General features: G+C 59.7%; 1 protein-coding gene across 1 annotated transcript in view; it reads right to left on the reverse strand.

The window, feature by feature from the left end:
* The window catches only part of CCNY (cyclin Y), a 119,688-nt gene extending 104,282 nt beyond the window's left edge, over positions 1–15,406 (reverse strand). The window contains exon 1 of the mRNA XM_051833483.3: positions 14,706–15,406. Coding sequence (XP_051689443.1) covers positions 14,706–14,859 — 154 coding nt within the window. The 5' untranslated portion in view covers positions 14,860–15,406. The remainder of the gene's footprint in view (positions 1–14,705) is intronic.
* Positions 15,407–15,974: the final 568 nt, after the last annotated feature.

The raw sequence follows: 15,974 nt of genomic DNA on the forward strand, positions 1-15,974 counted from the left end.
TGAACCCCACCCGAGGAAGCCAGGCTGGGCACACGTATTCTCACACTTGAACACGGGCCAGTGGGAGAAACCCACTTGGGACGATCGGTCTCGGTAATCGCACACCGGGAAGTGCCGAGTTGGACCACGGCCCGTCCTCCTCTGGTGGGCATCAGAACGGGGGGCCGACACCCTGCACAGGCACGGACGGTGCTGGGGGCACTCACTGGACACCTCGACCGCGCAGAGGGGAGCACGGGTGGAGCATGAGGATTCAGGGACCAGGCACTGAGCGAGGCCGCCCGGCGGGCAGGAGCAGAGCGGGCTCGCTGTCCCCCGCCCACCGCCTCCGGAGCCCAGGCTCCTTCCCTGTGATGTCCTTGGGGCCAAGCAAGCAGTCCCCCCCGAAGCCCCCTTCACTCTTTCCTTCTATTCCTGTCACAGTGATGTCTCACGAAACATCATCCGTTTTAGTCTCCGGTCGCAGGAAGCGAGCCCACGGAGGCCAGGGCCCCCGGCGGGTGGGCGAGTTCCCCGGGCAGTGGGAGTGCGCGGCCACGGAGGGAGCGGTGGGTGGGCAGGACAGCCAGAGGCTGAGTGCTGGTGCCCCGGGCTGCGCCCCGAGGTGTGCACTTGGAGCCGCAGCACCTGCTTTCCCCGGCTCCACGCTTTCCCCGGCCAGGCAGGCTCGTTCCTGAGTGGAGCTGGCAGCCAAACGGCCCTGAGCTTCAGCGCTTCCCCTGCCCACCAAGTGCCCCGCGGTGACCCTCCACAGGTTCCAGAAGTGCTCCTCTCAACGTCAGCTGTCCAGTTTCATGTCAGCGGTCTGCAGCGCCCACCCACCCCAGCAGACCATCCTGCCCCCACCCGGGCTCAGGAAACCACAGCCAGGCTCGCTGTCCAGCCCAAGTCAGTCCCCAGGGTGCAGAGGCAAACCAACAAGACCAAGAAGAAAGGCGCCCACCATGTCTGGCTGCCTACCCCTGGCCCAGCCGGGACTCCCTGGTGTGTGCTGCCCCGAGCCCTACTCACCCTCCTGTTCAGTCCTCCATACCCCAAGTTACCAAGCAGCACTGTGTGGGTGGACAGCGCACTTACAGAGCACACAAGGACTCAAGACATGGGCCTAACGGAGTGACAACAGACGCCAACAGTCTGCAAAGCAAACCCCGTTCCCACGGCTTAGGTCCACCCTCACGTGCTCAATACTCAGTCACCTTCCTGGACACAGCCGCCTCTCGGTGACCATACGTCTGTGTGGTCCAAGCACTGCCCAAGACCACCATCTGCTGATGCTGCAGCCCCTGTTGCGAGGTGGCAGCTCACTGGTATGTAACCACACCCGTTCTCTCTAGATGACGTAGAATCCAGAGGATCACGACACACAATCTCCAGGTGACTTACAACACCTAACGCGATGCAAGTGCTTCCTAACAGCTGTGGCGCCGCAGGTACAGCCGATGACGAGAAAAAACCTGCCTGCGCTCGGTACAGACCCCATTTTACGTTTCCAAGTATCTGTCCACCACGGTTACTTCCTTCGCAAATGAGGAGCCCAGACACAGACCGCTGACGGCACCGGCTTTGCTAGGCCGCCTCGGGGCTCCTTACACAGAACAGAAGAAATCGAGATCAGACGCGAGGTCTGTGCCACAGAGGAGAACCAGCGGTGAGAAGTCTGTGCCACATCACAGCACCTGGGTTGGAGTCTGTGCCCCAGCTCCCGACTGCTGTCAGTGTAGACCACGGGAGGCAGTAGGGATGGCTCAACTGTGCCCCTGCACCCCGTGTGGGAGACCTGGACTGTGTTTCTGGCTCCTTGCTCCCGGCTCCAGCCCGGACCCAACCCTGGCTGTGGTAGGCATCTGGGGAGTGACCAGCAGACAGGAGCTCGCTGTGTGTGTGTGTGTGTCTGTGTCTGTGTGTGTGACTGCCTCTCAAAGAAACCATCTTTTCAAAACCACAGTGCCACATGGGTTAAAATTAAAGTGCGTCTTCAGTCACATCAACTTCGGCTTTCGGGAGACAGAGCCGTCTCTAAGGTTCCAGGGTAAGCAGCTCGCCAACACTTCGAGCCCGGAGCAAGCACTAGCCACTAACACAACAGTCCACACTATGCACAGCGGGAGAAGGCTGGCGGAGACCAGACAGCCACGTCATCCGCCAGTACCGCTGCACAGGAACGGGATCCTGACAGACCTGTGAGGCTGAAAGTCTGAGACCCGACACACGCGGCCTCGTGACCTCTTTCCCATCAGCTACCACCCTCCCAGCACTGGAGCAAGAGAAAACGCACAGGGTAACCGTGACTACACTTACTGAACGGCAGTGACCAATTACAATGCTGAACGTCAGTTTAAACCTGAAATCCTGTCATCGGCAACGGACAGAACTCCACATTTGGAGCGAAATCATGTCCGGTGTGACATGTGTGCGACCAGAGCTCATCAGACACACACAAAGCATTCTCCTTTCCCTCTGGGCCCAGCAGGCCCGGACACACACCCACGGGGAAGGCCCTGCTTGTGAACCGTTCCCACCTCTGCAGAATACGCCGAACCACACGCACTCCCCCGACGGGCACTTCCAACCCTCCCTTCCTGGAGCCAGGTCCGTGATCAGCGGCACCCAAAATAAAACTGACCTGTACTCCTACAAAGCTCGCAAAGCAGGCACAGGCCCCCTGCAGTCGCTAACCACCACCCTCATCGGACCCCCACCGCATCTCTCTCGGCATCGGGAAGCCAGCTGTCTGCCTGTAGACGCCACAGGACCTCTGCCAAGGGCGGCACACACTCCACAGACACAGAAATTAAAATCACATACTGAGGCATGATACCCACGGGAGACTAGACCCTCAGCTAGAGAGCTCACGTTGCCCAAATGTTTTATAACTCCTTTTCAAGTCATTGGCTTTTTTTTTTTTCATTTTAGTAGGATCAAGTTTTTCACTACTAATTCTCACAGTATACACTTCCCTTTCTACATGTATACACAAACACTTTTTTTTTTTTTTTTTGGACAGGCAGAGTGGACAGTGAGAGAGAGAGACAGAGAGAAAGGTCTTCCTTTGCCGTTGGTTCACCCTCCAATGGCTGCCGCGGCTGGCGCACCACGCTGATCCGAAGCCAGGAGCCAGGTGCTTCTCCTGGTCTCCCACGGGCAGGGCCCAAGTACTTGGGCCATCCTTCACTGCACTCCCTGGCCACAGCAGAGAGCTGGCCTGGAAGAGGGGCAACCGGGACAGAATCCGGCACCCCAACCGGGACTAGAACCTGGTGTCCCGGTGTCGCAGGCGGAGGATTAGCCTAGTGAGCCGCGGCGCCGGCCATGCACAACACTTTTAAACATAAACACCAAGGTCAGGAGAATCACATGAGCAGATGAACTTAGAAAACCAAGAGCAGGGGTAAAGGGCAGTGACAGGTATTATGATCACTGGGCTTCTCTGACTCCTCCGCGTGAACCCATCCCCAGTGCCCTGGGCCTCAGGGCCCACAGGCCCTCTCTGGGCTTCCGAAGCAGTGCGCAGCCAGGCTTGTCATGAACATGGGTTCTGCCACCTGCACTTTGCCTTCAGGTGGGACCCGCACACAGCAGTCTGGGTACCTGGGAGAATGTACCGGTGGGAGTGTGTCTGGACAGTTTGCTCCCCTGGTCTCACGTTCATCAGGTGAGCAGGGGGCTCCCGACAGACACAGCCGTTTCCCTGACCTCTGGATTCCGCCCCACACGGCTGAGAGAGACAGGATGTCAGAACGTGTGAGTCCTTGCAGAGGGTTTGTTTCCTGCGCTGTTTCTGGCTCGGTCCTCCTGCTGGAGCCTACTGTTATCCTCCAGTTTTTTCTTTTCCTTTCTCTTCTTCTTCTATTTCAGGCTCCCCTTGCTCATGAGAGGTGGAGGGAGCCCTGGGCACTCGGGGGTGACCTCCCTACAGTGCCAGCTTTCACTGTGAACCTGCCTCCTCCTTTCACGGCACCAGAGGGAGGCGACGTGAGCTGGTTAGCTCTGTCGTCTGCCCCTGGAGTCTGACTTCCAGTTCTGGAATCTCGGCTGGCTTTCCAGCTTCTATGGACCCTTTAAGTCTCTGTCTGTCCTTCCTCAGTTTCTCCCGGGACACACCGTCCAGTGAACCTCCTGACCCCACTTCTGACATGAGTGCATCTAAAGGACCCCGGGACACCGAGGGGCGGGGCCCTGCCTCTCTCAGCTGCGCGCCCGGTGATCAACCGTCTGGCTGCTCGTCTGTCTTTCCGGCTTTCTTCACCTGTTTGGGTCGCTTCCTCTCAACCAGGCGGCACGATCGAGGAACGCAGCATCCTCACTGTCATAAAGGCCTTCACCCTCCCAGCCTGGCTCTCCTTTTCCGAGGTACTGCTTCCTGTCTCAGCGATCCCGGAGAACCAAGTACCCGACGAGCTTTCAGCGAGCACTGACCACTGACCGCTGCTGCTGCTTTCTCGTGAGTGGCCTGAGCCACCAGCTGAATCACCACAGGTAGCTCACCCTGCAGAGCCTGCCCCTCCTCACCAAGTCCACATCCAGCAGCTGTTTCCCGGCTGAATCACCACAGGTCTCTCACCCTGCAGAGCCGAAAGCCTCAGTGTTTTCCGGATCCGCTATCTAGAAGGCCTCCTCCTCTACAGCGCCTCCTCCCACCCGAGGGCATCCCCTTGTCACCACCCTGCCTGCCGGGGCCCGTATTCTCGCCTTCCTCTGGCACTTCCTCCTCTTCGTCGGAGTCTTCCCCTCGCGTCCTCTTCCCCAGCGGTGTCCGTGGCTGCTCACGCAACTCCTCCAGCTGCGGCCCCGTGAACTCAGATCCTGCCTCTCCGTCTTCCTCTGGCCCCTGCGGGGTGACGAGCCGGTGCTGCCCGCGGAGCATGAACATCCAGGCGTGCACCGGACAACAGGTGCAGGCCGGGACGCGCGTCTTGCCAAGGGAAGTGCCACGGGTGCCGCCCAGATCGCAGAGGGAGAAGCCCGGCCCCTGTGCTGCAGCGCGGCGACACCCAAGGACGCCCACGTCGCAGCTGGACAGCATCTCGTCCCCGTCAAAGTGTGGGTGCCCTTCAGGGTCCCTAGACTGTAGGGGCCATGGCCAGGCCGCCCCGTGGCGGCTCTCGGTAGGGAGGAGCCCGGGTCGGGCGCCGGCTGAGGGGCCGCGGCTGCTCCTCCTGTGCACTCCTGGTTTCCCCGCTGTCGGCCGAGGCGGCAGGACGTTGGGCTCCTCAGAGTCGGGGTGCTGCCTCTCTCCCTCTCGGGGTTACCCCGCACTGCTGGGGCCGCCTGCAGCGCGGGCCTCGAAGTCGTCGTTAGATCTGCCGACACCAGTGGCTCGGACTGGGATGAGAGATTATCAGCCGATCTCGACGTGGTGCCCTTCTGGAGTTTAAACCCACGCTGAGACACAGAGAGCAGGAGGTTCTTTGCCAAGTACAAGCTATCGTGTACAAAGCGTCTACACTGACAGAGGCGGAGAGACCGCAAGCCTGCCCACTGCTCTGCTTCAAAAGCAACCTTCTTGGCAAGGCAACGGAGCTGGGCTGCACCTGCCCGCCTGGAAATGACCCCTGTCAGAGTAGTGAGATGGTCCGGGCAGACTGGATGCCAGGGCCTGCGTGGTGGCATCAGACCGAGAACCCCCAGGGCTGGCCGCGGGGCGCCTCCTTCCGCCAAGCCAGCAGACAGCCAAAAGGAGCCCCTCGAAGACAGACACAGAACCGGATCACCCATCCTGCTGGGCAGACCTTTCATTCCTGGCCAGGAACGGTCAGCCTCGCGGCCTGCAAGGCGGGTGAGGACGCCGTGGGCAGCCGGGCAGGGCGCAGTGTGCATGCAGAGGCTCGCTGGCACGGACCGACGATCCCCGCAGCAAAAAAACTGCGGCTTCGGCTTCCCTCCGAGGCTGCACGTGGACGTGCTGGGAACGTGGCTTCCCCGACGGGCTCCGCAGACGGCCTGGGCAGGCGGGACGAGCTTCGGCGAGCACCAGCTGGGGCTCCGGAAGCACCCAGGGGGAACAGGGACGAGGAGTAGCACTTCTGCCCGTCCCACAGCCAGCCAGCCAGCCAGCTCCCACCCGGGCCCCACGGCTGTGCACCTCCAGTGACAGCTCAGGGCTGCCTCACCAGCCGCACTGACTCGGGAGAGCTGCGCGGCTGGCACGCGGCCGCCGGTGCGTTTCTGGCTTATTAAGCATGCTGGCCTCTGCTGACCCTTGCAGAGGCATCGCAGGAGGCGAGAGGAGGCGGCATCTGCAGCCACGTTTTGCTCAGGCAGAAGAGGAGAGCAGGGCTCGCTCAGAAAGCCGGGAGGGAACGGCGCGGAGTCTCAGCGCACGGGAGAGAACCGGGCTCCTTCCCAAGACTGCCGGCAGCACCTCTCCAGGGGGGGGCGTGGGACGGCGGGGACCGTGGACGCCCCCCTCCTTCCAGCTACACCCCGAGAGCTGGGGACACGCCCCTCGCCCGAACGCTGAGTCATCGAAGGCTCGGGCACCAGCGGGGTCCTGTCAACGACCCCCGTGAAAAACATCCACACTCGGAGCCACCTGGAGTTGCACCCTGGCCTGCAACTTTCAGTATGTAGGAAGTGATATGAGGACTAAGGACGGTCACGGGGCAGGGCCTGTGGTACATCAGGGCAAGACGCCACCTGCGACGCCGGCATCCCACACGGGTGCCGTCTTGAGTCCCAGCTGCTCCGCTTCTGTTCCAGCGCCTGCGGATGGCCTGGGAAAGCAGTGGAAGATGGCCCAAGTGCTTGGGCCCCTGCACCCACGTGGGAGACCCAGAGGAAGCTCCTGGCTTTGGCCTGGTCCACTCTTGGCTGTTGAGGCCATTTGAGGAGTAAACCAGCTGATGAAGATCTCTCTCTCTCTCCATATCTATCTCTCTCTCTTTCTCTCTCTCTCTCTATATATATATGTATATGTATACATATATCTCCCTTTAACTCTTCCTTGCAAAAAGTCAGTCTTCAAAAAAAGAAAAGAAAACACAGGTCCAGCAATTAGCATAGTTCTTGGCCCAAAATTACCACCACTGTCCATGAAGTGCAAGAGCCAGGATGTGGGTCTCTCATCTGACAAACGAGGCCATGCAACGCGCCCAGCTCGCGGAGTCCACGTGGCGAGGAAGACAAGTGGGTCCGCAGCAGTCGGGGATCGTCGGGCGGTGCCAACGAGTTCCACACGCACACTGCACCCTGCCCGGCTGCCCGCGGCGTCCTCACCCGCCTTGCGGCCACAGGGCTGACCGTTCCTGGCCAGGAATAAAAGGTTCTGCCCAGCAGGTTGGGTGCTGCGAGTGAGGTTCATGAAACTCAGAGAAAGGGGGCTGAAGGGAGGAGGCAAAGCAGGGGGCGGAAACCCAAAGGAACCAAGAGCAACAAGCGAGCTAACGCCGCAAGAGACGCTTAGGATTCTGCGCTGCTGCTCCCCGACCTAGAGAGGGAGCAAACTTCCCAGGTATCCTTGCGGCACTGAGCACCCGTCCCCGCGGCTCCTCCCAAACACCAGCTGCTGCACAGGCTGTGACACGTTTGTCACGGCACGTGTTCACCTCGTACTTTAACAAAACCTCTGAGTCTCATTTGCATCCTTAAGGACATGCATAAGGCCACAGCTCGAGTCACTCACGGGAAGACACAAGCGAACACACTGCCATTGGCCGGAGCTGCTTCCCCCTTGGGTGGCTTCTTTCTTCCTTCCGTAGGCTCTAAACCCTTTCTGGATTTTTATTTTCACAACCTCACCCTACCTCCGCTACCTCTCAGGGTAAAATGCAAACGAAACCAAAGTTTCACATCCACTCGACTTTCGTTATTACAGATCCTGAACACTGTCTTTTTAAAGATTTATTTACTTGAAAGTCAGTTACACAGGGAGAGGGAGAGACAGGGGGAGAGATCTCTCCATCAGCTGATTCATTCCCGAGATGGCCGCAACAGCCAGGGCTGAGCCAGTCCGAAGAAGAGCTTCCTCCCTGTCTCCCACATGAGCGGCAGGGGCCGAGACACTTGGGACATCTCATGTGGCTTATCCAGGTGCATTCGCAGGGAGCCAGATAGGAAACACAGCAGCAGGGACACAAACTGGCGCCCAGATGTGATGCCAGCGTTCGCAGGCAGCAGCTTCACCTGCTATGCCACAGTGCCGGCCTCTCACCCCGTCACCTGGATGACCTTCTGACTCGGATGTCCTTCACTCACTCAGGAAGGACTCAGAGGTCATCAAGCAAACCAGGCACCACTCTAGGCACAGAGGAAACGTCAGCGAGCATGACAGAAAACGGCTACGAGAGCTCCATGCCAGGTGGAAGTGAGAGTGACCATGTCTGTGTGTGTGCAGGGTAGCACAGGTACATATGGGGTACAGAACACAAACACACACCAGGACTGCACACAGGTGAAGTGGGAGTGACCATGTCTGTGTGTATACAGGGTATCACAGGTGACACACAGGGTACAGAACACTCACCGGGACTGCACACAGGTGAAGTGGGAGTGACCACGTCTGTGTGTATACAGGGTAGCACAGGTGACACACAGGGTACAGAACACTCACCAGGACTGCACACAGGTGAAGTGGGTGTGACCATGTCTGTGTGTGTGCAGGGCAGCACAGGTGACACACAGGGTACAGAACACACACCAGGACTACACACAGGAGGAAGTGGGAGTGACCACGTCTGTGTGTGTGCAGGGTATCACAGGTGACACACAGGGTACAGAACACTCACCAGGACTGCACACAGGAGGAAGTGGGTGTGACCATGTCTGTGTGTGTGCAGGGCAGCACAGGTGACACACAGGGTACAGAACACTCACCAGGACTGCACACAGGTGAAGTGGGAGTGACCATGTCTGTGTGTATACAGGGTAGCACAGGTGACACACAGGGTACAGAACACTCACCGGGACTGCACACAGGTGAAGTGGGAGTGACCATGTCTGTGTGTATACAGGGTAGCACAGGTGACACACAGGGTACAGAACACTCACCAGGACTGCACACAGGTGAAGTGGGAGTGACCATGTCTGTGTGTGTGCAGGGTAGCACAGGTGACACACAGGGTACAGAACACTCACCAGGACTGCACACAGGTGAAGTGGGAGTGACCATGTCTGTGTGTGTGCAGGGTAGCACAGGTGACACACAGGGTACAGAACACTCACCAGGACTGCACACAGGAGGAAGTGGGAGTGACCATGTCTGCGTGTGTGCAGGGTAGCACAGGTGACACACAGGGTACAGAACACACACCAGGACTGCACACAGGAGGAAGTGGGAGTGACCATGTCTGTGTGTATACAGGGTAGCACAGGTGACACACAGGGTACAGAACACTCACCAGGACTGCACACAGGAGGAAGTGGGAGTGACCTTGTCTGTGCGTGTGCAGGGTAGCACAGGTGACACACGGAGTACAGAACACAAATACATACCAGGACTGCACACAGGTGAAGTGGGTGTGACCATGTCTGTGTGTATACAGGGTATCACAGGTGACACACGGAGTACAGAACACACACCAGGACTGCACACAGGTGAAGTGGGAGTGACCATGTCTGTGTGTATACAGGGTATCACAGGTGACACACAGGGTACAGAACACTCACCGGGACTGCACACAGGTGAAGTGGGAGTGACCACGTCTGTGTGTATACAGGGTAGCACAGGTGACACACAGGGTACAGAACACTCACCAGGACTGCACACAGGTGAAGTGGGTGTGACCATGTCTGTGTGTGTGCAGGGCAGCACAGGTGACACACAGGGTACAGAACACACACCAGGACTGCACACAGGAGGAAGTGGGAGTGACCACGTCTGTGTGTGTGCAGGGTATCACAGGTGACACACAGGGTACAGAACACTCACCAGGACTGCACACAGGAGGAAGTGGGTGTGACCATGTCTGTGTGTGTGCAGGGCAGCACAGGTGACACACAGGGTACAGAACACTCACCAGGACTGCACACAGGTGAAGTGGGAGTGACCATGTCTGTGTGTATACAGGGTAGCACAGGTGACACACAGGGTACAGAACACTCACCGGGACTGCACACAGGTGAAGTGGGAGTGACCATGTCTGTGTGTATACAGGGTAGCACAGGTGACACACAGGGTACAGAACACTCACCAGGACTGCACACAGGTGAAGTGGGAGTGACCATGTCTGTGTGTGTGCAGGGTAGCACAGGTGACACACAGGGTACAGAACACTCACCAGGACTGCACACAGGTGAAGTGGGAGTGACCATGTCTGTGTGTGTGCAGGGTAGCACAGGTGACACACAGGGTACAGAACACTCACCAGGACTGCACACAGGAGGAAGTGGGAGTGACCATGTCTGCGTGTGTGCAGGGTAGCACAGGTGACACACAGGGTACAGAACACACACCAGGACTGCACACAGGAGGAAGTGGGAGTGACCATGTCTGTGTGTATACAGGGTAGCACAGGTGACACACAGGGTACAGAACACTCACCAGGACTGCACACAGGAGGAAGTGGGAGTGACCTTGTCTGTGCGTGTGCAGGGTAGCACAGGTGACACACGGAGTACAGAACACAAATACATACCAGGACTGCACACAGGTGAAGTGGGTGTGACCATGTCTGTGTGTATACAGGGTATCACAGGTGACACACGGAGTACAGAACACACACCAGGACTGCACACAGGAGGAAGTGGGAGTGACCATGTCTGTGTGTGTGCAGGGCAGCACAGGTGACACACAGGGTACAGAACACAAATACACACCAGGACTGCACACAGGAGGAAGTGGGAGTGACCACGTGTGTGTGTATACAGGGTAGCACAGGTGACACACGGAGTACAGAACACTCACCAGGACTGCACACAGATGAAGTGGGAGTGACCATGTCTGTGTGTGTGCAGGGTAGCACAGGTGACACACAGGGTACAGAACACTCACCAGGACTGCACACAGGTGAAGTGGGAGTGACCACGTCTGTGTGTGTGCAGGGTAGCACAGGTGACACACTGAGTGGTATCAGAGGGATGCAGTGAGGTTACTGGGAAGCTCGCTGGAAAGGAGACCTGAACCAAGGCCCAAGGCTATGAGCATCCACCAGAACACACGGGAACACCTGAGGCAAAGCCACAGAGCCTGGTCCTGGGGCACGGGCCGTCTGCTGCACTGATGGACAGCACAGGAGGCCAGTCCAGCTGGAACGAGCCAGCATGCAAAGGCAGGAATGTCGGGGGGCTTGGAGTCTACCGTAAGGAGACGGCTCTCATTCAGTGTGAAACTGGGAGTCCCTGCAGAGGAGTGATACGTGGTGAGGTTAGCAACAACCCCCAGCAGAGTGGCTGCTGCGTGGGAACAGGCTGTAGTGGGCAGGGCTGGACGCTGGGAGGCCAGGAGGACTGGCAGAGACCGCAGTGCCTCCGGCCATAAGAGCAGCAGGACAGGTCTGGAGAGGTGTTCAGGTTCTGGATAGATTTTGGAGGTGGAGAGCCATAGGGTCCCAGCAGACTGCACACACGAGGGAGAAACAGTCGTCCAGGATGACAGGTGAGCTATAGAGGATGAAACCTCAGGGCCAGCACTGTGGCGTAGTGGGCTAAGCTTCCGCCTGTGGTACCAACACCCTATGTGGGCGCCGGTTTGAGTCCCGGCTGCTCCTCTTCCGATCCAGCTCTCTGCTGTGGCCTGGGAAAGCAGGGGAAGATGGCCCAAGTGCTTGGGCCCCTGCACCCACATGGGAGACCCAGAAGAAGCTCCGGGCTCCTGGCTCTAGATAGGCTCAATTCCAGCCGTTGCGGCCATCTGGGGAGTGAACCAGCAGATGGGAGACTTTCCTCTTTGTCTCTCCCTCTGTCTGTAATTCTACTTCTCAAATAAATTTTAAAAAAAGAAAAAGGACGAAGATCAATCATACTGAGGCAAAACCCCGCCCCACAGCGACACTACGGCTCAGATGTTACAGGTACCCTGGTTCATCTGGTCTCACCACGTTTCAAGTTCCCTCCAGTGCCCTCCCCTCCTGTACAGATAATTGAATCATGGGAGTCTGACAGATAAGGCCGCAGGGCCCATACACGCCCCGTCCAGAAGCAACCCCAGACTGGCCACTCCCTGGCTGCGTGATTGCACAAGTCACCTCTGTCCTGCCACATCTCTCTGTCAGGGAAGGACACCGCTGACCACAGTCACTGTCAACAGACCGCCCACCTACGCCGCTGGCCGCTGCAACACCCTCACTGTTGGGTCTTTTGGCTGCTTCTCAGTCACTTGGACATGGATGAGCCAAAATCCCTGGGGAGTGAGACAAAGTTCAAAGACACACTGACCCCACCAACGGGAGGACATAGCCAGTCAGCAGCAGCAGGAATACCCAAGGAATACCCAAGTCAGTGCCCCCGTTACACGCCTGGGAGCAGCACGCGGAAAACACGGAGAACGGGTCTCACCCCCGGGAGTCAAAGGAACCACAGAAATACAAGCACGCCTCTGTCTCTTTCAAGATCAGTGCCTAGGAAGTTTTTCGGGATTTAAATAAGACAGAACTGAGCACTTCAGCTTTCACACTACACTTGGATCAAGAATTCTCCAGGGGCTGGCACTGTGGCGTAGCAGGTAAAGCCGCCGCCTGCAGGGCCGGCATCTCACGTGGGCGCTGGCTTGAGGCCCGGCTGCTCCACTTCCCATCCAGCTCTCTGCTGTGGCCTGGGAAGGCAGTGGAGGATGGCCCAGGTGCTTGGGCCCCTGCACCCGCATGGGAGACCAGGAGAAGCACCTGGCTCCGGGCTTTGGATCGGCCTTTGCAGCCATTTGGGGAGTGAATGAGTGGACGGATGACCTCTCTCTCTGCCTCTGCCTCTCTGTAACTCCGCCTTTCAAATTAATAAATAAATCGTCAAAAAAATAAAAAGAATTGTTGAGACGTAGTTTTAAGAATCTGATAACCTAACTCAGGAGTCCAGATACATATAAATATAGATAGTTATACATAGATACATATATATATATATATGGATATGCACGCCATTTAAATAAATCTGTCTCCTTCTCCCAGCCTCCAACACTAATTTTTACCAAAACTGTCTCCGAACAGCAGGTGGTAACGCTTCCAAGTTCCACCCAGCCAGCAATTACCAAGCGGAGCTACATCTTATTATTCCCTGGGGAGCTCTAAATAAACTATTAATGCCAACATCCAGCCCTAGACTTCTGGTCCAACCGAAAGCAACACTGAGAAGCGCTGGTTAGGTAAGTCCCGGAACCATTACTTACCGAGCTTGGGAGACAGAACATTGTTTAAATGCCTCATCGTAGGAGCCAGGATGTGGAGTGAGGGGACCCCAGCCCAGATTAGAACCTGCACTTCCCAACCTTCTCTCAAAAATGCTTGACCAAGGGCAGGCACTGAGGCGTGGCAAGTTAACCGTGGCTCGAGACCCCGCAGCCCAGATCAAAGTGCGTGGTTCCACCTCCACTTCCCACCCAGCTCCCTGCTCCAGCACGGAAGGCAGCACCTGAAGTCTTTAGTACCTGGGTCGCTGCCACCCACGCAGGAGACCTGCGGTTCCTGGCTGCTGGCTTCCGCCGGACCCAGCCCTGGCTGTCGGCTGCACCTAGGCAGGGAACCAGCAGATAGAATATCTCTCTCTCTTGCTCTCGCTCGCTCGCTCTCTGTTGCTCTGCCTTTCAAAGAAACACTTTAGAGAAGTGTTTGATGGGGGCTGGCTCTGTGGTATCCTGGGCTAAGCTGCCACCTGCAGTGCCGGCATCCCATATGGCCGCGGGTTCTAGTCCCAGCTGCTCCACTTCCGATCCGGCTCCCTGCTAATGCACCTGGGAAAGCAGTGGAAGACAGCCTAAGTGCTTGGGCCCCTGCGCCCGCGTGGGAGACCCAGAAGTAGCTCCTGGCTCCGGCCTGGCCCAGGACAGGCTGTTGCGGCCATCTGGGGAGTGGACCAGCTTATGGAAACTCTCTTTCTCTAACTCTGCTGTTGATGATGATCCATGATTTGCAACAAAGCGTCCACCTATTCCCAAACGCTACTGCCCGACACAGTTCACGGCTGGGCAAGGGCCTTCTGCAATCATTCACTCATTCATTCGTTCCTCAGGCAAAACACTGCACCTCTATTCTAAGCATTTCTTTCAGGCGCTTGGGCTATCAGATCTGGCCGCGACACCCTTCCAGGTGTCGAAGCAGGACTGCAGCTCACGCACAGCCAGGGGTGGGTTAGTGTCCCAGGAGCACTGGGACCGCCATCCACCAAGCGCCCACTGCGGACCGGCTCCTGCGTGGACATCGTCCAGCAAGCCTGCCGCCCCACGCACGCCAAGACCCGCAAGGGACGCGTCACGCACTCCCCCGGCTGCGGGGAGCCGGCAGCAGCCCGCACTTCCTATCCCGCGTCTCTCAGAGGCGGCCCGGCGTCCGCCGCTCGGGGAACCCGCAGGGGCCACCCGCGCCCACCCACCCACGCACAGCGACCCCCGACGCCGCCCCGCGGCCCTCCCCTGCCTTCTTACTGATTCAGTTATTTATTTTTAATTTCAAAGGCTTTTCCTAGCCTCGACCCGGAATCGGGGGAGGGGAGCGAGGGGCGCCCCGGAGTCCTCGCGCGCAGTGCCCGGGGCCCCGCGCGCTCCGGAGGCGCCGCCGCCGGCCGCAGCTCCGCGGGGGCCCCGCGCGCGCCCCACGCGTGCCCGAGGCCCCCCGGGGGGCGCTCACCGTCCACGTTCTCGCGGTCGCTGATGTGCTGCAGGTTGCAGCCCGTGTCCTCGCGGCTCAGGTCGGCGTCGGGCCGGTACGACTCCAGCCGCGAGTGCGCGTTCCGGCGGAGCTTGGGGCTGGACGACACGCAGCACGAGGTAGTGTTCCCCATCTTCGGCGGCCCCCGCCGGCGCGCCTCTCGCTTCCTCGCGGGGGCGCGGCGGGGCGCGAGGCGCGGCCGCCCGGTCAGCAGCAGCAGCAGCAGCAGCGGCGGCGGCAGCAGCGGCGGCGGCGGCGGCGCGGCCTCGCCATGGGCGGGCGCGGCGGCCCCGGCTCCCCTCGGCCTCCGCGCGCGCGCCCAGCCCGGCCCGGTCCGGCCCGGCCCGGCCCGGCCGCGGGGCCTGCGGGCGGCGGAGAGCGCCCGGGTCCGCGCGACTGCGGCCGCCGCGCCCTGCTCAGCCCGCCGCGGCCATGGCGGGCGGCGCCGCGCAGGCCGCGTCCCCCCGCGCTCCCCGGCCGGCGCCCGGCTCCCGGCTCCCGGCGGCCTCGGCAAGCGGTTCCGGTTCACGCCGGGGACCCGCGCGCCAGGCCGGGCGGCGTGGGCGCGGGCGGCGTGGGCGCGGGCGGCGCGGGCGGCGTGGGCGCGGGGCGCAGCGCAGCGCGGCGCGGCGCGGCGGCGAGGATGCTCGGTGCTCCCCGCCCCGCGCGCTCCCCGCCCCGGCCCGCCCCGGCGCCCGCCCCTTCCCGGTGCCCTGGAAGCAGATCCGGCCGCGAGGGGCGGTCCCGGCGGCGCGGGGCGGAGAGGGCCCCCGGGCCGGGGCCTGCTCGCCTGCGCCCTGCGCCCTGCCAGTGCCCACCCTGGGAGGCGGCCGGCGAGGGCCCACGTGGGCGCCCGGGATGGAGTCCCTGGCCGCCGGCTTCTGAGCTCTGAAATGAACCCTGGGGGCCTGTTTTCACCAGGAAGTACCGGTTTTGCGTTCACAGGGCGGGTAACCGGGAGGTGGGGACGTCAGCCACTGGGGACCCGAGTGACCACGACTCGCACACTGCCCCTTGGCTTCGCCCTGCAGCGTTAGGGGCCTGGGAGCGGCAGGCCCTCCGGATACAGGGCCCTCTGGGAAGGGGATTTTGAAGACGAGAAAACTTGCACAATCCTCGTAATTTTATGTCCGAGGACAGTGGAGGCCCAGGGCGACAAAATGCCCAAACTGTCCTTAATGACAGATCCAGGCAGTGACGCCGACCCCGCATCGGTCATGTGTGGACGTCGTGCCAGAGGTTTGGTAG

This window comes from Oryctolagus cuniculus, chromosome 13 (assembly GCF_051225735.1).
Source record: "Oryctolagus cuniculus isolate XC-2025 breed Fujian yellow rabbit chromosome 13, ASM5122573v1, whole genome shotgun sequence".
NCBI lineage: Eukaryota > Metazoa > Chordata > Mammalia > Lagomorpha > Leporidae > Oryctolagus > Oryctolagus cuniculus.